Genomic DNA, 21,126 nt, shown 5'->3' with positions numbered 1-21,126 from the left:
AATATCTAATATTCTTTATTGAAAAATCAAAAACTCTCTTGAAATGTCATGGTATAACGATTGGAATTGGTCACATATTAGTTGAGCTCAATTATGCCATGGTCTGTATATTTTGTACATTGTATAAAGAAAAATGTAAATAAAACAAAAAAATATACAAAGAATTATATCTTCAAAGTCAATATCTTTATTTGTATCAAATATATTTACTGTAATTGCATCTTCCTCAGTTTAATACTTCATCATGTAAAAAAAATATATTCAGCAAGATTTTGAGACGACACATTTTTACATACAATAAAGATGACCTCTCATAATGTTCAGAACAAGCTGGTCATCGATACACACAAACGTATAATGTTGATAGCTAACTGAAAATTGAACAACTAAAGAGTCGCGTCTTTTGATTGTCAAATTATGACTTAAAGGGGAAGTCCACCCTGAAATTAAGTTAGTTTTAATAGGAGTAGAAAAATGAGAGAAACAAGTCAGTGAAAGTTTGAGCAAATTCCGATTAAAAATAAGGAAGTTAGGATTTTTGAAGTTGTGATCAATCAAACACAAATTGGCAACTCCATGACGTATCATGCGAGCTCAACTTCCATTTGCTCAGTACTAAAAAAATCTAAAATTTTCATTTTCCCTCAAGAAAAATTTCAACCATACATGCACCCTAAATATAATAATTGCAAATATGTTTCTATACTCCCCCTGCAAGGAACAAATATATATTCCGTCATCAATAACGAAGAAAACATGATTTTATGGAATATTATGCACAAAGCAAATGAAGGAGAGCTCGTATAATAAGTCACAGAGTTGCCAATTTGTATATGATTGATCACAACTTCAATAATTCATAACTTTCTTATTTTCATTCAGAATTTGCTCAAACTTTCACTCACCTGATTTTCTTATTATTCTGCCTCTATCCAAACAAACTTATTTTGGGGGTGGACTTTCCCTTTAACACATATTAAATCACAATAATAAAGACAGTTACAATAAAGATGCATAAAGGCAACAAGATGATCATCATACTCGCTTCACAACTTTGGAATAACAGCTTTGCTGCTCTTTTCCAGAATAGAACATGAAAGTATACATGTAACAGTCAAATTATGCACATGTGCATATAGTTTCAAACCTCTAATGTCATATAAGTACACACAAGGAGTATACATGTATAATGCTAAAATATACCTTTAAAAATATTTTTGCTAGATATATCAAAAGAGAACAAACATCACTGAGTACTGTATAAAAGGGGGAGTCTACCTCGATAATTATCTGGACCTATAGAGTGGGCATGTTTAGTTTTCTTTCTTACTGCTTAGATTGATCTGAATTGCAGGGCAAAATTGCACATACCGGAACCAAGATTTTCAGGCTTTGTGGAACATATAGGTAAAAAATTGGGCTATAATGGTGATTCTGTACAGTTCATGGCTTTAATAAGATCCTAAAGTGGTATGTGGTCGTTGTACACTGTCAGTATATAAAATTACCCGGTATTACAACAATCAAAGTACATTACGCATGACTGATACTACAAACTTTGATTATCATTTCACAAAAACATGAAAATGAAATATTAAGTACTTCATGAGCAACTTGCATCATATTTACATGAACATATTAAATCCAGAAATATACGATGAACGGGAAGCAAAGAAGTACATTGAACTATACTTCCCGTAATTAATGCGATGTACAGTAAGGAAATAGATGTGTAATTTTGCATTGATGAGACTTTACTGCTCATGCAAAAACATAACATAAACCAATATTTCTTACTAATGAAATCCCATTAAAACATAATGATCTTGCGTGATTGAAAATACCCATCCGAAAGTGTATGTTTTGATGTGATATTTCAAGACAAGATGCGTATTTCATGGATCACATTCATATGTATTTCATTTCATTAATTATCTTGGTATAATGTTGGATTTTATAACACACTCCAACCTCTATTTTTAAATAATTTAGTCCCTCCAATAGTACCACAATCTCAGCCTCACACACACCAAATTTCAGTAGGAATAATTCCAACCTCATCAATTCTTAGATTTATCACATTACATGTTCATTAATCCAATTATAATTGGTAAACCCATTCTTATCGGTAATGTAAAACATTTGGTACAGTCGCTGCTTTCCTATCCCCTCTCAGTGCATGATCAGTACATAATATGGAAGAAATGGGCCTAAGCCACAGCAGCAGCTGCACCCTGGATGATTGGATGCTATTGTGAGAGCCACTTCTGTATGGTATCTCTGATTTGGGTCCTAGCCTGAGTGAGCTCAGCTGGATCATCCGGCGATGCAGGGTACATATTGGCACAGTGAGCAGTCCCTGTCATCAATGAAAGACAAGAAAGGGAATAATTAATATAGATAAAACATCATCGTCATCAACATCATCATCATCGCCATCATCATCATCATCATCATCATCATCATCACCATTATCATCATCTCCACCATCCACATCATCATCATCACCACCATCATCACCATCATCATAACCATCATCATCATCGTCACCATCATCATCATCGTCACCATCATCATCACCACCACCATTTCCACTTGTTGACTAATCAAGTAACTGATTTATAATTCCCAAATGAATTTTGACGCTACCTGAGGAATCGTATCCTTCATGAAACTAGATGGACCTTCGACCACGCGCAGTCAAAAATGATGCCTCCGCCATGGAGCAATTTTACAAACCAAAACAGAAGCGAGCTAATTTTGCATACATAATGAGCCCTGTGACCTTTGACTTTTGACCTTGCGACCCCAAAGTCGAATCAGTTCATTGGCTCTGCAAGATACATACATGACCCAAGTTTGGCGGGAATCCATCCATGGGTTCTTGAGATAACGCGATCATAAGCTTTTTTTGCATACATAATGAGTCGTGTGACCTTTGACCTAAGATCTCGCGACCCCAAAATCTAATCAGTTCATTGGCTCTGTAAGATACATACATGACCCAAGTTTGGCGGGAATCCGTCAATTGGTTCTTGAGATAACGCGATCACAAGAACGGGACGTACGGACGTACATACGTACGTACGGACGGACGGACAACCCGAAAACATTACATACCTTTTATAAAGATTGCTGTGTACATGTCAGTAGACTTGGTGATCCCCAAGGCATGCCAAGGGTCAATGGATCCATTGGGGAAAACAATGTTGAACGCTACAATGTCCCTTCCACCGTAGTTTGTATTAGTGAAGTTTACGCCGGCTTGGTTGGTCGTCTTGTTGAACTGCTTGCCGTAGATATCCTCACACATCTGAATGGAGAGACTGAGGTCAGAAAAGAACGTCAGAAAAGAACAACATAAAAACAATTAAAAAAACAATAACAGAATTAACAAACAACTGTAATTTTGAAAGCATTTCATTGAATTTACTGTGTATGCATTACTGCACTACAGAGTGTTTTCATCACATTGATCAACACATTCATATCAAGCCCGAACACAGTGTGTGCACCATCTCCACTCCTGCTGAAGCAAACATTGTCTCTAGAATATGTGTATACAGGGAACTTATAAATTCATTCCAAAAATATCTTGGATGGTCAATGAAGACTACCATCTCTCTGATTTCTCCCTTTTTATTCTACTATTTCTTCCTCTTTTGGGGGTTCCTAATTTCAGGTTTAAAATATATCAAATCACACTGATTCAATCACATTCTTCAATTTACCTGAGAGGAAAGTGTCGTCCAAACGGCTGGTGATCAGTATCTGTCGTTTGATAGAACCCAAACTCTGTACATGTCTGATAAGTCCACTGCCTACCTGTAAAAGAGAATATGTGACCCGGCACCACAAAACCAACAAAAAGTCGCAAAAATTATTTTCCTGATTTCATCTGATTATGAAAGAAGAAGTTCTCCTCATTAAAATGGTATATTACTTGTCCAAATTGAAGCTTCCTAACCCTTTCAATTTAGTGAATGAAAAGAGCTGGTGAGGGAGGTTACTGGTATTAAATTGTGAGAAAGAGAGCTTTAAAGTTTGGGGCTATTCAAGCATGCGGAGCAAGCAAACCACAGGGAAATCAATAGAAGGGTGAATCAAAAGGCCATAGCAACCACTATGAAGAGATTTTCAGATTAGGCTGAAATTTGGCCTGATGGTCAAACATAGTCTGTTCATTATGTTTCTGAGGTTTCAATGTGTGGACTTAAGTCTTTCAAAAGTTATTATGTTGTAAATGTATAGAGTTGTAATTGGACAGATTAAGTGAACTGCAACATAGTGCCGAGACACCTGCACTAGACAATGCCTATTCATGGTGGACCCGGAGTCTTTTTGTTCCCCCTTACATAACACTGCTTGTCACCTATCTTGTTTTGTATACATCTGGGCAATTATTTGTAACCACATTATGAACTTGCTTTATACTTAATTCCCATACTGTTTTCTTTCTCACAGGAGGTTCAAAGTATTTTTACTATGACTTACTCTTTCATTTCCAGTAGCCATCCTGATGATAATTAATGGAAGCAATTCATAAATACCAGCCAGAAAGTGGTATAAAAATAAAGAAAGGCAGGAGACACACAGTAAAGACACCAACATAGAATAACGAAAAATAGAAAGAATGAGAGAGAGAGACAGAGAGGGAAAAGAAGGGGGAGAATTATGATAGCTGTAAGCAAAATGATGATATCAAGAGTGTGAATGTGTGTTTACAATAAGAACTTGATTTCAAAACTCTTATGGGAGAATAAATTTGGAAGCACAGAAATGAAAACAAAATTATTTAGGGAATGTCACAACTCTTTCTCATCCTGTATCACAAGTTTAAAAATGCAACAACTCTCTCTCATCCTTTATCACAAGTTGAAAATGCAACAACTCTTTCTCATCCTGTATCACAAGTTTAAAATGCAACAACTCTTTCTCATCCTTTATCACAAGTTTAAAAATGCAACAACTCTTTCTCATCCTTTATCACAAGTTTGAAAATGCAACAACTCTTTCTCATCCTTTATCACAAGTTTGAAAATGCAACAACTCTTTCTCATCCTGTATCACAAGTTTAAAATGCAACAACTCTTTCTCATCCTTTATCACAAGTTTAAAAATGCAACAACTCTTTCTCATCGTGTATCACAAGTTTAAAATGCAACAACTCTTTCTCATCCTTTATCACAAGTTTGAAAATGCAACAACTCAAGCGACTCGAAGTCGTTAACGGAGAATATAAGACGAACGCAAATCTGGAACTCGGATGTGAAAGCGGATACAAACAAAATGGCGCACCGCACTGATTGCTATAACGGACCAATCACAGCCCGCGTAGCACGACCCGTTAGCAACGACTGACCATTTCCGGACTACGATAATTTCGCTCGGGAAAAGTGATCAAATTTTGGAAGAGACCGAAGGCTGTGCGAAAAAAAGTGGTCTAGAAAAACCGTTTAAAACACATCTTCTACTATGTTTTAGACTTCCAAATTTTGATACTAGGTACAGAAAAGACCACTCTTTCAGAAAATGCAAAAAAACAAAAATCTATTTTTTTCACCTAAATTGACATTTTAGCTGATTACGGAGAATCGCTGGTTGCGACTTTTTGTTGGTTTTGTGGTGCCGGGTCACATATTAAAGGTAAAGACCAGTTTTGGAAACGCCCCCCCCCCCTCTCAAAAAATGAAATGCAAGCTCTTATTACCAATCATGTGAAAGAATATGTTTTGACTAATACGTGATGATACAAATTTTGCTGAGAAGCTGCCTACTTATTGATATATTTGGTAAATTAGTTTATCTAATTGGACATGATAGATATAACGCATGTGTCGCGCACGTGTGCGTAGTCCCATATACATCTTTCTGTGTACAGTGCTTGTAACTTTACCAAGACTGGGTCAAATTTCTTATGCGCACGTGTGCGTAGTCCCATATACATCTTTCTGTGTACAGTGCTTGTAACTTTACCAAGACTGGGTCAAATTTCTTATCATTTTGATGATTCCAGAATCTTGCAGTACACACCAATACTTATATGCTAGATGAACAACCTTTTCTGATTGATTCCTTAACGTTTCTTTCACAATGCAATCACATGACCAGAACTGGTCTTTATCTTTAACACTTCAGTTGCTTTCCTTGCCTCTCTGCAGTCTGCATGGTAGCTCGTTTGTCACTCATGCAATTTTGCACAAACCAATAGGCATCCATTACCAGAAGGCTTGCTTCATGCAACACAATGGCTTTGCATAATTTTAGTCATTTTATGTGTTGGAACAAATGGGAAATTTGTTTTCCACCACTACATCACAGAAACATTACAAATTCAGCCAATTTGAAGAGCCCATACATATTGTGATTGCAAGTTTCATAAATTCATAACTTTCTTACTTTTCAAAGGATTTTATTCAAAATTTCATGAGTCTACTTCTCTGATTTTTCTGCTTTCCCCTAGAGTAGTTTGCTATCAAGGTTGCATTTCCTTCAACTATGTATTGTACAGATATGATTCATTGAATATAGTAGATGAGATAATCATTTGTCATTCTTACAGGCACAGATTCTTCACAAACCTCATTTTTGTTAGAAAAATTTCACCCAGTTATTATTCCCTCTTCCTGTTTAATTTTAGACAAATGCTGATTCAATACGGCTGTTTATTGCTTGAAAATGACTGACATTAAACACAACAGAGGATTTCACAATCCTGGGACCCGTTTCTCAAAGCCTTTTTTCAATGACAAATGACAAAAATCAGTGACAAATCTGCTGATAACCAATCAGAAGCAAGGATTTCAGTAGCTTATAACAAAAACTGTCATTAGTCACTGATGACAAGTTTTGTGAAACACCTCCCTTGGTCCGTACCTCCTGCGCTAGCCTCGCTCTTCCAGGAGGTCTCCCTCAGGTCAGCAATCATCTTATCGTACGACGCATCGACGCATTCTCCATCGCTCAACAGCGCACTCACAGCGGCGTAACGTGAAAGCTCCGTGCCTATTGAATCATTAGCCATGATGTCACACAGTGTGTCGATGGTGATGTTGTTACTTCCACCCTGCAAAAAAAAAACATAAAAGCAAACAAATAAATAAACGATTATGAAACAGTGGAACGTTATTATAAAGAGCCCTGATATAACAAGATATCTGTTATTACAAGGTGATTTTGCTGGTCCTAACAATTTGTTTTTTGTTTGGCCATGATGTCACACAGAGTATCGATGGTGTGTTGTTACTTCCACCCTGCAAAAAAAAAAGCAAACAAATAAACCGTTATGAAACATAGTACATTGGAACCTCATTAATATAAAGAGCTCTGGGCCCCCGTCTCACAAAGAGTTGATATCAATCGCAACTTATTTGCAATTTATATCAATCCCAACTACATAAGAGATAGGAGACTGCAAACTTGTGATTGATTGGAGGAATTGCGATTGATTTGGAGGGCAGTGATATAACAAGGTATTTGTTATAACATGGTGATTTTGCTGGTCCCAGCTATTTATATTCTTGTTTTTTACCCTAATACAACAAGATTCCTCATATAACAAGGTAATTTTCATGGTCTCACAGACCTCTTTATAACGAGGCTCCACTGTAATAATGCCGATATCACTACCTCATTTCCACAATGAAATAATGTAACAAGTATTGAAACATAGATGTTTAAAGGTGTAGTTGGAGTACTTTATTAACAATACATTACAAAATTCTCCTCTTTTAGAGCACTCTGGAAACCATCTTGTGATAAGACTAGCATCCATTATCCTGGTGAAAACCAAGACAAGATGCAGATACCCTGTGAGGCACAGAGTGTTAAAGCTCTTCTTTTTTTTCTCCAACTTTCGATATATAAAAACAAGACAAAATACAATATGACATGGGGTGTTTACTGACATATTAACTAACCTACAGGACAAACACTGATGCAAAATCTGGACTGATTCACTGCTCTATCTTGTCATCTTTCTAATTTAACAAAACAGATAAAAGTAAGGAAAGTTGATATACCTCAAAAGCTTTATTGTCCTTGTTATACTGTACAGTCTCCATGAAGTTTCCAGCCAGAGTTTCATAGAAGTTTGCTACATCATTCATACTTGTGCCATTCAGAGGACTGCAGAGACTAGTAGAGCAAAGCAACAAAAAAAAATATATGAATTAGAAAATTTATGCATGACAGTGCCAAGGGACAGATAAAATGCCTTTAATAATAACAATAATGATAGGCACTTCTATAGAGCCCTCTATTTAGAAATTCTATTCCGGGGCGCATTTATTATTACCCCGGCTTTAGCCTAGCTGCCATAACAGCGCTCTAGCATTTCAAGGAATTAATTCCTGCCAGGTACCCATCTTTCCCTTTGTCTCTAAAGGCAAAGTAGTTGATCTTATTGCAATGTCCACACACATATATATATATATATATATATATATATATATGCATGTTTCAGGGGCATTTAAACATGCTCAAAATTACACTTGGCAGCTTCTCTCCATAAAAATCCACCTGTCTATAATAGTCATGTATGCTTAATTAATCCTAATATGTATTAATAATATATCTCTAAAGCTCTTAGAGACATTTGTATCAAGCGCTATATAAAAGCGGAATATTATTATTATGTGTCTATCTATCCATCCATCTACTTTTCCATTATATGTTTTTTTTTAAATCTTTGAGTGATAAAGTCTCATCAAACGTGACTCATATGAATCAAATAACCCGGCAAGCACCAAGTACACAGATCAAACCAAAGATAAACATATAGAAAGGTTAAAGGTATAGACCAGTTCCGGCCATGCGAGTGCATTGTGAAAGAAACGTTGTGGAATCGATCAGAAAAGATTGATCATCTAGCATATAAGTATTGGTGTGTACTGCAAGGTTCTGGAATCAAGCACTGTACACAGAAATACAGTATATGGGACTACACGATAACTATCCAGGCCGAATCGATATACCCGGCAAAATTTGTTTTATCATGTACTATTCAAAATATATTCTTTCATATGATTGGTAATAAGAGCTTCCATTTCATTTTTTCAGAGGGGGGCGTTTCCAAAACTGGTCTATACCTTTAATACAATGCCCTAGCTATCAAATAAATAGTGTGGTACGGTAAACTATATAACAATTTTTTTTTTTTTACTTGAAGATTTTAGCGAGGGCCTCCCATCCCGTCATGTGCATCATGAGACTCTCAATGTCATGTGTAGCAGCCTGGATAGCATCATTGCACTTTGACCCCACTCGACTGGTTGCTAGGGAGTCACGCACCACGGTCAAATACTCTATAAAGGAGAGGAGAACGGGGAGAAAATTATGTTAAGGCATGCACTTAAGGTGGTATTATATGAATTAGCAAATAGACCAGACTGTGCACTACAAAGAAGACACACATTTTGAGTATGTAGAAAAGAAAATAATGGCACATGGGGATAATAAATTAAAGGGAGTGTAGCCTGACGAGACTAAGTGTCTTTCCCCTGGCCTGACTCTGGGGCCAATCGGATATAATACGACTATGGACGACGTGACCGCAGCAATCACGTGCGTGCAACATATCCGAAAAACTGAAGTTTGAGGAGAACTTTGGTCTGTTTAACAAACGCTGACCATGTAGAGATTAAGTCACTGACTACCGTTAATCAAGTCCATTCGTTTACGTGCAGTTGTCCAAAAGAAGACGTAGATGGCATTAACCAGTATTTGCCAAGCTACACCCCCTTTAATGAAACTATACGACATATCTTATTAGAGCTGCCAAGCAAACGTACTGCAGCTGGCTTGTCGAGGATTGCCATGGAGACTCTGGGCGATTGCACCACCTGACTAATCAAATTAACTCTATTCAAACGTTACATTTGTAAAGCAATGTCATTCTTGAATGAGTAGACCCTTCCTTCTCTTTCTCATTCCCGCCTCTTCCCTTTTGTTGTTGTATTGCTCTCGTGTGTTTGTATGTGATTGTGGGTGTGTGCATATATATACATGGTTGATACCTGATCTAGTTAATGGTCGGTTTTCTTCTTCTTCTTTTTTTTTTTACTATTTTCTTTTTAACTTCTAAATGTAGTACATATATTTACCTTTGTACAGTTTGTTCTATTTCTTTTGCAATTGAATTTAATAATGTGTTAACCTTGACAGGGGGGTCATTTACAAGCACAGGTTGCTTCACAGCGGCTCTGGCTTTGAATGGAGCCTGACAGATCATATCCTCAAGCAAATGGACGATGGCAATCTAACAGTAGAGTAAGGACCGCCGTAGAGTCGTAGAGTAAGGACGTTCTCCGATTCGCGCTGCGCCGCTCCTCTCCTCTCCTCTCCGTCCATTTCCACAATATACCACGTGCAATAATATGGCACATCCCAAGAGAGCTCGCCAACGCTCTGGCGCGGATGGGCCATTAAGGAAGGACCAACGCGGCAGCTCGCAGGAGTCAAAGCTTTTACCTTCCATTTGGCAAATGCTTGATGCTCAGTCAGAAAAAATTTGGAACAAAGTCTAGATAGAAATTTGAGGACTAGAAAGCAGAATCACTACAGAAACTAAGCAGTTTTAAGCCAAAATAGCTGAAGTTATTACTTCGGTCAACTACAACGCAAATGACATTTGAAAAATGATACCATTCCGAGTATGAAAAAGCAAGTGGAAGATAGAGTGAAATTGAAGGAGGAGATTATAGACTAAGCACATACATGTATGTGTAGAGAAAAGTTGGTGTTTTAAGGAATTCCAAAGAAGGAACCTGATAATGGAGCGGAGAATGTGCCCAAGGTGTTAGAGGAATTTTATAAGTCTCATCTTAAAGCTTATCTGCCATAGTTTACAGGAGGGATTAGAGCGCCCTGCAAGGTCACTGGACAGGTGGTTATCTCATCAACTCAGCTCTCAGTTAACATAAGAAAAAGAGGATCATGGGGGACCAATGGTCACCGATTAGGCATTGTTTGTTGTAAGAGGGTGCAAGTAGCTACAAGTAGTGCAGTGGGCCTTTAAGCTAGAGTTCGGTCAGATCAAAGGAATAAAATACCAAAGAGTTCATTGCGTTGCGGCCGCTATCAGGCCTAGACCCAATAAAGGCTTGATTTTTGTATTACGCTGATAGAGAACTTGTCCTGAAAAATGCAAAACATCTGAAAGGCACCAAGATGTATATCACGCAGGATTTGCCCATTTAAATAAAGTATAACTTCAACGCTTTTATATTCATTATGATCGCATTGACTCAGCATGAAATTAATAAATAATTATTATATAATAACGTAGATTTCTAGTGGATAGGTCGCTGGATTGGAAACACATGGTTCGTCGTTCGAGTTCCGCTGCAGCACTGATGTCCTTTGGCAAGACATTAATCTACATTTGCCACCTTCCACCCAGGTGGAGTAAATGGGTACCTGGTAGGAAGAAATTCCTTGAATGCTTTAGCGCCTCATGGCAGGTCAGCTACAGCCACGGTAATAATATGATACCTTGTATTAAGCACAGTAGAATTTATTCAGATAGTAGCAGCGCTATATAAATGGACCTGTTATTATCATGACATTAAAAACTCTCCATGCAAGTACATTGCGCATGAATAATACATGTACCATGCTTGCGCCGCCATACAGCGGAAGTATGTTAGTCCTGGGTGTAGCTCGCGATTACGTCCAAGAGGCAACTATGTACATAAGAGAAAGGAGATTGCAAACTTTGTCTTACAAAGAGTTGCGATTGATCCAAATCAATCGCAACTCTTTGTAAGACAGGGCCCTGGGCATTTTAGGTTTTTGGCGATAGCAAGAATAGTGCTAATCACAGTTCTGATGAAATAAGCTTACCTGGGAAATCAAGTTGAGCCTGAACGGGTGCACTGGTTGCAATGGCCCCTACCACTAGGTGAGGGTACTTGAGTCTGAACCAGGCCGATAGGGAACCTACAACAAATAGATAGAATCATTAAAACAGGTGCACTGGTTGCAATGGCCCCGACCACTAGATGAGGGTACTTTAGTCTGAACCAGGCTGACAAGGAACCTACAACAAATAGATAGAACCATTAAAACAGGTGCACTGGTTGCAATGGCTCCGACCACTAGATGAGGGTACTTGAGTCTGAACCAGGCTGATAGGGAACCTACAACAAATATACAAAATTAAAACATGTAAAATGAGGGGGACAGTCTTTAAGTTACAAGGCATATACATTGTATTCATACTATATTAAGACGAAGGAATGTTGCATACTCCTTTGAAAATTCTTTTATGGTACTAGTTGAAAAAAAGATGAGCTTAATCAATTGGAACTTTGCAGAAAGATCATGTTTCACAAACCTCTCAAGAATTTGGTAATGTGAACTAAATAAAATATTGCAAATGTTCTACATCTATGTACAAATGTGTAGTGTATTACCATAACAGAATAATTAAGTTTTGAGCTGCTGATCAAATCTTATTTTGCACTTGGTAAAGGGTAGTTCCTTTTTAAATCTACAACTTCATTTAAATTCTTTCATGCAGTAGAAGCATTGTGCAATTGAGAGCTTGCACACACTTAATAAAAATCTTCTTCTTCTTGAGTCACTATGCCACAACGTTCACTCTTGATTAAAATTATCCTAATCCAGTGTTGGATGCATTGCATCGCACAGGGGGTGAGAGCTTCCAGATCTTCTTGGGTGCAAGGATCTAGTGGATATGGGCAGGCTAGGAGATGTTGCAAAGTGTGCTCCTCTCCACAAAGGCAGATGATGCCATCTTTCTCACCAAACCCCCACTTTTTTTACATCAAAATGAAAGAACTGGACCTACCTGGGTACGATCCTCCAAATGAGATCCATTTATTGGTGTCGAATTTTAACTGTTGACCTATGACCGTCCGAAAGTGAGCCAGGTCAGCTAAGGCCTGTTCACTGCTCAGGTATTGCAAGTTATCTACGCTCATGTTCCTGAAAATCATCAAAAAATATAAAATTACGATTGATATGGCATACTCCTGCGAATCAAATTGAATGCATAAATCTTTGTATGCAGATTGCATATATCACATGTTGTTAGCCCTAACAACAAAGAAGACGAAAGTCTTCATGCATGGTTAATCATCAACAAAACGGAGTTTGTTGTTTGTTGCTATGGCAGGCAGCCAGTGAAAACAAATTTGTTTAATAAAATTATGAAAATGCAAGCATTACTTTAAACAAACAGAATTTTGTTATTCCTGGATCTTTTTTCCTGATTGAGGTGTCATATGAAAGGGCAAAAAATGATCTTTCTAGAAATGTGATTTTCTCTTTGAAATTCAGATACACTGTTTGCCAAATTACTTTTTGGTACCCTTTCTTCAAATTGTCTTTAATCACTCATCATGACATATGCATCATATGAGCTGCATCAAATGAAAGAGGAGGATCTAAGCTTTACAAATACATGTCATTTATTAATTATAGTTGTGATTAAGTTATGATACAACATCAATAATTCTTGGTTTCGTTTTTTCTGGGATGCACTGTACAATGTAGCTTACTCTGTAGGATGGCTCTTGCCATAGAAGCGATGTTCCACCATGATACAGAATGCCTTCATCTCCTTGGCGTACTCCATCCATGCCCCTTCCACCATCCAGACAGGGTTTGCCTCGCCCTCCCCTCCAATCATCAGGAACACAGGTCCTCCAGGGGTGTAGAATGTGCCATTGAGGAAGAAGCGCTGTATTAGGAAAAGGGGGGGGGGGTGGTAGGAAGAAATTTAAAAAAACATGTAAAATTTACAGGGGTGATAGTGAGCACTAAAAAAAAAATAGGTTTTTTGTTTTCCCCTCAACCACACCCCCCTTGAGTAAAAAAAAAAAAAGAGGATTCGCGAGGAAAAATGGCATCTAACAACATTCCCCCCTTTTGAGTAAGAAAATAGGGAAGAATAGAGAAAATAAGAGGGATCGGGGAAAATCAGGATAAAATAAGGAAGAAAAAAAAATAGTAAAAAAAAAAAAAAAAATCTGGATTTTTTTTTTTTTTTTTTTGTAAATCGGGAAGAAAAAATAAATCGGGATAAAATCAGGAAAAATAAAAAAGATTTAAATTGTGTTAATCAGGCCTGAATTTAAAGGCCGTCTGTAATAGTTTGGCTTAGAGGGACTGGACCACCCAGGAAGGTCACTGACAGGTGGCTATCTCATAAACTCAGCTCTCAATTAACATAAGAAAAAGAGGATCATGGGAGACCAATGGTCACCGATTAGACATTGTTTTCTATATAGAGGGAGCAAGTAGCTACAAGTAGTACAGTGGGCCTTTAACTTGCTTGAGTCCTTTTCAAATGAGCCTGGTTGTAAAAGCAAAACAATAGTCCAGGCAATCTATCGGTATTTAGGGGGTAACCCAACACTAAGAATCAGACATGGAGAAAGACTGCCGGACATCTAAAACCTGAAGAAGAAACTAGAAAATCATGAACGGTGAATTCATTGACCGGGACACTTCTGGTTGTGATTGCTGCTGCTTTATCTATTTCATGGATGTTTGTATAGATCTATTTAACTGCTGTTTAAGGAACATGAATTCATGCAAAGTTCTTTTAAAATGTTGATTTTCTCTAATATCATTGAAGGACTCATTACAAATTCACAACATTATTTTACTAATATGTACATACTTCCTTTTTTTAATGAGTTAATCATGTCTTTTCGTGCTTGATCTCTTCATGCTCAAGAAATGATTATTTTTAATCAAGGAGGAAATGGAGTTGCATACTCTGCAAAAGACATTGATAATGTCAATCGGATTATATTTTCACTTACCATAAAAACCTGTACTTCCTTTGAGCTCTAGTATTTCCATTGTGTTCTTTACTTTACATACATATTACTAGCATTATGTTACATAAATTATATATAGTATAAAAGGTATAAAGTATATATACCAGTATCAATATAATCGATTGGCATATATGTGCTCACTGTGATATTATGTAGAAGAGCAACCATTATCTGTTCTGACCAGTTGATAAAAGGCAAAGTTTTATACAGACTCTAATACTTTGAAAATGTCCCTAAACATGGGTCCTCTTTCCCCTTTTTTCGCAATTTAAATTGCGAAAAATGGGCTTTGCTTCGAGAAAAATCCCCTAAAATGACCCTTAAAAACGGGTAGGGGTTTCGAGGCTTCAGCGGCACACCCCTGTCTGAACCAAATCTGAGTACACCCCCTCCCCCCCCCCCCACCCCAGGTAGCTACATCAGCGCTGAAATACACGGGGGCGGTGGGCGATTCGCCCCCGTAAGCTACAAAATCGGCCCCGTCAGGTTGCTCACGGGGGCGATTGCAAAATTAAAAATCGCCCCGGTGGAATTATAAAATAAAGATAATCTTTTCTGTTATAACTTTAACACAATATTGAGTTTCAATTTTCAAACCTTAAACCAATGAAATGGAACTAAGATTAGTGTGCAAGATTTCTCGTTTTATGAGTAGGCCTATTATTACCGATTCAGCTCGCAGTGCAGTGCCGCCGTCAGCAGTGGTTATAGGCCTACTGCGCCATTAGTAGCGGTGCGTGTGCACGCTGCCGCGCCATGTCTGCTGGAGCTGGAGGCGATCGGGCAAGGGCAGAAACATGGTCATGGCCTGGAGAAGTTTTTCGTTGTCAGCAAATAATGAACCTCGACCAGTAAATCAATATTAGGGACTTTTAGATTTGCACGATGAGAACGTGGACTGCAACGTGTGACCTCCTTTTAAGGCACTGCCAGTGCTTAAAAGGATGTCACATGTGATTGCCAGCTAGTGCCTTAAAAGGACGTAACACGTCCACGTCCACGCAAATCTAAAAGTCCCTTTTGAGGAGAAGAGGAAGACCAAAATGTCGTGAAATCAGGGGCGGCGATTTCTGTTAATGACCGGGGGGAACGAAATGCAAATAGGGGTTTAATCCCCTCCTCCCACCCCCCCACCCCCCCCCCCCCCCCCGGCCCCCTTGGGCTGCCAAGTGAAAATGTGATATTAAAGCGGGGGGGGGGGGGAGGGGGATTCTGGAGAGGAGGACTACTAATCTATTTTTTTTTTTTCAGAAGGCGGGGGGAAGTGAAGCGCCGTTTTGCATGACTTTTTTTTTAACTCTTACTTTCACCTATCTCAGATAACCCTAAGTTTTTGGTTGCGGCTTTATATGTAGTTGATAATGCATGATTAAAATAGAGAGAGAGAGAGAGAACCACCATCATTTTGCAATGGTTCAGGGTTCGTGTAATGTACATTTGAAACCATTTCTTAGCGTCTCAACCCTAAAAAAATAGCAAAACTATTTTTGAGGAAAAGCATTATACTGAATTAAATAAAGAATAAAAGCTTTATATTGGATCATACTAATACTGATACGGGCTAAAGACAATGTGGTATTTGTATAGAGGTATTCCAAAATGACATTCTGATAATCAACATTTGTTCTGGTATCATACAGGTGTATGTATATACGCATAATACAACTGATCTTTATGATTTCTTAACGTGACATAGCTTCTTCTCCCTCTGCAAACAAAACAGAAAACAAGGTTATTTAATAAAAAGGACCATGCAAAAAATAATCAAGGATTTTTTTTGAATAAGCAATGCTTTTCACCAGAATCTTCTTTGTAAAAACGACTTTCACAAATCTCAGCCATGCAATTCTGCCACTGTGCTGTAAGATCACTTTGAGATTAGGAGAAGTGTATTATGTAATGGGTATTTTAAATTGAATGGAACGTCTCAACTCAGTAAGCATGGCTGAGATTTGTAAAAGTTGTTTTTACAAAGAAGATTCGGGTGAATAGCAGTGCTTATTCAAACAAATATTCGCATCAATTTGAATCACAATCATTATTTGTCGCTTAATCCCTTTTAATGACCATGTTTTCTTTTTCGTTTGCAAGGGGAGAAGAAGATATGTCACGTTAAAGACATCATAAAGATCAGTGTTGTATGCGTATATATTAAATACACAGGCCAGTAACAGCTATGTAGCTTGTAAATTTGTAAGAGGGAAAATGCTGATTGAAATGATAATGATGAAATAGCAAATAATTGAGGAGTATCATAGGTACCAATTCAATGGATATTTGTATAAAAAAGAGCCCCCGTCAGTAATAAAAGAGCCCCCGTGAGAAGGCTCACGGGGGCTCTTTTTTCGGGGGAAGAGCCCCCGTGGACAAAAAATTAATTTGAGCCCTGAGCTACATGCACTTTTATGAAGAAAATATGGCCGAAAATACAACTTACCGGTATTTCCCTGAATTTTCCCTTGGGTGGAGATTAATTTGCATAATATGCACATTAGATCTAAATGTTTAATATTAATTTGGAAATATGTTGATTATCTATAGTGACCCCCTTACATATCAGTTTAAACACATAGATTGTTTGATTATATTATACAAACCAAAAAGTAAAACTGAGGAAAGCCCGAGCCCAGGCCCAGCTAGCAGCGTGCTGACTAGCAATAGCGGAAAGCTGCTTCCCTGCCCCGAAGCTCCGGGCGTTCTCTTTCCACAGCCTTCCGCTTGTTGCACGTACCTGATTCCATGTTCGGAGATCGGCATCATTGAAATGGTCCAACTTTTGTTTAAACCACATATCAGGTGGAAGATTGTACTTCTCCTTTGCCAGTGGTGCTCCAAGCATTCCATGTTTTGGTCTTCCGTGCTTAAATAAGCCAAGACCAGTCACTAAAGGCAGCAAAACTGCCAAAATTACAGCAGAACTTTGAAGGATTCTTGCCATTTTTCGATCCAGACTATGTCATGTGATCATTATGATCAAAACACGTGATCTTGTTATCATCGCAGATTTAGGGGTGGGGCCCATAGAGATATATACTACTAAATTAAGTATATATCTCTATGGTGGGGCCATAGAACTGTATTTCGGCCAAAGTTTATTTTGCCCTATTCATGCGGGTCTTTTTAGAGCCTCGTTATGACTTGAAAAGCCAACATAGGTTAATTTTCAATGTCAAACTGTGTTTATTAATTTAAAAAATCTGAATTGCTAAATCAAGCATAGGCCTATATGCTTCATAATATTTTCTTTGACCAAACCGGGGGATCAAATCATGATAACTATATAGGCCTACATGATTTTTTTTTATTTAATCCGACTAAATATAATGTCAAGGCTGAGTTGGGATTGGTGAGCTGTATTTACTATGCTTCCACAGAATGTGTGATTTTCAACCCCCCCCCCCCCCCCCCCCCCCGGCCACGGGACGTACCCAATCTTGAATCTCATCGATCCACTCTTCGACGCTGAATTGTATTGTATTGTATTGTATTGTATTGTATTTATTTTCCATCATTCAAAAAATACATCAACATATATGTATATATATTTACAATCATAAACACACATTTAAAAAAAAAAAAAATTTAAAAAAGAAACTGACGGAGGGATGGCCCTACTCAGCGTTGTTAGCATAACAATGCTGGTTTACTGCATAACAATGACGGGGGACGGGTCAACCAGCATGGAAACAGTAGTGTTTGGCCTTACAGAAAAATAGAGAGCAAATAATTATGCTATCTCTTAAACATTAATTTATATCTTTGTCCCTCTCTCCGTGGGGAGTGGGGCCCGGGCCAGGCGCGTACACGCAGTGTGTGTTTTGGAGGATCCCCCCTTTTAAATAAAAAAAAAAGTGTTAAAGGGTGACCAAAAAAGGTGACCTTACCCCCCCCCCCCCCCCCCCCCCCCCAGGCCCCCAACTGAACCAAATTTTCGGGACTATTTTTTTTTTTTTTTAAGTACGCTTGGGCTATCCAGGGACATAACTGACATCTCCCTGGGCTATCGGAGTATTGCCCCTTAAAGCAGAAACAACTTAAGGTGATCCAAAGTCGGAGAGAGAGAGAGAGAGACGGGGAGGGGTTGTGTCGCTGGACTGTGAATGGTAATTAGCTATAGTCAAGTCCATTATTTTAAGCACTGACCGTTTGCAAAGTATACATTTGCCTGTCTCCACCCAGGTGTTTAATCAAGTACCGGTATACGTAGGAAGCAATAGCCTTGAATGCTTTGAGCATTGGAAACGGTATTATAGCTGAGCCGGGGCGCGAATTTTTTTTCCGTACTCGAGAGGGCAAATACCCCATGTGCGCATGCGCGTGGACTTGTGATTTCTCTGCTACTTCCCATACGAAATGTACATGTATTCGCATCTACTGTGCACGATTCGCGTTCTACGAGTAAACGATGGCATAGTAGTCTTCAAACACAGACTCTGATTTGCCAGTTTGACAAAACAATTACGCATATATCGTGCGTAGCAATAGTACTAGTATTCAAGTCTGAGTAGTTGTATGATTCAGACATTTTAGTGCTTACAGAAATGCATCCCAAATTGAATAGCATGGTATAGTAGTCTGCAAGCACAGACGCTAATCGGACAGTTTGACAACATAGTGTCTTGAGTAGTGCTTTATATTCAAATATGTGTAGTTTTATGATTCAGACCCTACTGGTGCGTGTTATTATGTCCTTGCAGACTACTATACTACACTCTACACATTGAGATGCATTTCTAACGCACGCACCAGTAGGGTCTGAATCATACATCTACGCAGACTTGAATAAAGTACTTCTCAGCACACTACTAGTATGTTGTCAAACTGTCAGATTAGCGTCTGTGCTTGCAGACTACTATACCATTCTATACAAGTTGGCGACTTGAATAAAGTACTTCTCAGCACACTACTAGTATGTTGTCAAACTGTCAGATTAGCGTCTGTGCTTGCAGACTACTATACCATTCTATACAAGTTGCAATGTATTTCCATATGCACTACTGGGTCTGAATCATACAACTACACAGACTTGAATAAGCACATCGCGACACATACGCATATTGATTTGTCAAACTGGCAAATCAGAGTCTGTGTTTGAAGACTACTATGCCATCGTTTACTCGTAGAACGCGAATCGTGCACAGTACATGCGAATACATGTACATTTCGTATGGGAAGTAGCAGAGAAATCATAAGTCCACGCGCATGCGCACATGGGATTTTTGCTCTCTCGAGTACGGAAAAAAAATTCGCAGCCGGGGCGCCTTTATAATAGAGCACCATACATTGTGCGCTATAAAGATTTAAAAATCATTATTGTTGATATATTAAAGAATGTTCATGGCGTGTATTATAAGTCCTTTTGCCTTACTATACGAGCACAAGCGGTGTTTTCTGGGCCACGGGTGGAGGGGGGGGGGGGGGGGGGGGTAAATGCGGGACATGCAGTTAATATCTCTTCCTCCAAGTCTTTGACTGATCTCTCTGTCTTTCCCTTCAGTTTTGTTTACAAACATAAACTGTACAATTAAAATATATAAATATATAACGTGGGTTTATTTGTATTGCCGGAATCCTAACCTGATCTAACCAAACCTATACTTTGACTATTTTTGTTTTAAGTGGATAATGGAGGTACTTTTGTCTTTGGATTTACAAAAGGAATATCGGGCAGGGTCGCTTTTTCTTTTCTACTAATTACGATGTGAACTTTGTCCGGAAAAACAGGGAGTGGAAAAGATAAAAATTTACGGCACTGTCATAAAGGACAATACAATCCAATCCTTGTAATAAATTCAGTCTTATGAAAGTAGAAAAATATGATATGCAGAACTGTGAAAGTTGGAAATAAATTAGGCATTATAATAAGAAATTTATGAATGTTCTAATTATGAGTCTAATTAAGTCTATGCTAATCTCAAAATGGCAGTTTGGTTAGTGGATTGTGACGTAGTTGCGGATCGCTCTCCCGTTTGTCACGTACAAAAATATCAGTAATGTTTGTTTTCCTCTTAAGTGCCTTCTTCCTTATAGGGCACTACTCAAATTTATCATGAATAGCAAGTTTATTATAGGTTCTCCAAAGAGAAAAGACCGGGAAAAGACCCTCCTGCTGAGTCATACATGTTTGACTTTTGAAATTTTAGAAATGTTGCGTGGTGGGGCAAACGGATATGGGGTCCGCCACTTCATCACAGAGTATTACCCTTTCAGCAAATAGTGATTACAACTTATAAAAATATTATTCATAACTAGGATTTTTTTCTCTCGATGTGAATTTTTTAACATTAGAGTTAGAGCACCCTCATCGTTC

The 21,126-nt window shown here is 38.2% G+C and overlaps 1 protein-coding gene across 2 annotated transcripts; it reads right to left on the bottom strand.

The window, feature by feature from the left end:
* Positions 1-923: 923 nt before the first annotated feature.
* LOC578404 (putative serine protease F56F10.1) lies at positions 924-17,778 on the bottom strand. 2 transcript variants are annotated; one of them, XM_030981675.1, is made up of 11 exons: positions 17,548-17,778; positions 13,527-13,708; positions 12,815-12,951; positions 11,993-12,040; positions 11,845-11,892; positions 9,164-9,305; positions 8,022-8,136; positions 6,877-7,066; positions 3,732-3,825; positions 3,121-3,326; positions 924-2,359 (listed from the first exon to the last, which is right to left on the bottom strand). In XM_030981675.1, the coding sequence occupies exons 1-11, from the start codon at positions 17,752-17,754 to the stop codon at positions 2,250-2,252; spliced, it is 1,479 nt and encodes a 492-aa protein (XP_030837535.1). In that variant the 5' UTR covers positions 17,755-17,778; the 3' UTR covers positions 924-2,249. The 2 variants fall into 2 exon arrangements, with proteins under 2 accessions (XP_030837535.1, XP_030837534.1); XM_030981674.1 differs by lacking the exon at positions 11,993-12,040 and having other exon boundaries at positions 11,845-11,940.
* Positions 17,779-21,126: the final 3,348 nt, after the last annotated feature.

This window comes from Strongylocentrotus purpuratus, unplaced genomic scaffold, assembly GCF_000002235.5.
Source record: "Strongylocentrotus purpuratus isolate Spur 01 unplaced genomic scaffold, Spur_5.0 spur5_scaffold_12, whole genome shotgun sequence".
NCBI classification, from domain to species: domain Eukaryota; kingdom Metazoa; phylum Echinodermata; class Echinoidea; order Camarodonta; family Strongylocentrotidae; genus Strongylocentrotus; species Strongylocentrotus purpuratus.
Note: the sequence above shows the minus strand (reverse complement) of the source record. Positions and strands in the feature narration are given on the sequence as shown.

What these genes read in the sequence shown, in the direction of transcription:
- LOC578404 (XM_030981675.1), bottom strand. Translation starts at nt 17,754, where the DNA reads ATGGCAAGAATCCTTCAAAGTTCTGCTGTAATTTTGGCAGTTTTGCTG. An exon ending in GCCCTCGCTAAAATCTTCAA is followed by an intron (nt 8,137 to 9,163) that starts GTAAAAAAAAAA and finishes TTGCTCTACTAG; the next exon opens with TCTCTGCAGTCCTCTGAATG. An exon ending in AGGACAATAAAGCTTTTGAG is followed by an intron (nt 7,067 to 8,021) that starts GTATATCAACTT and finishes TTTTTTTTGCAG; the next exon opens with GGTGGAAGTAACAACATCAC.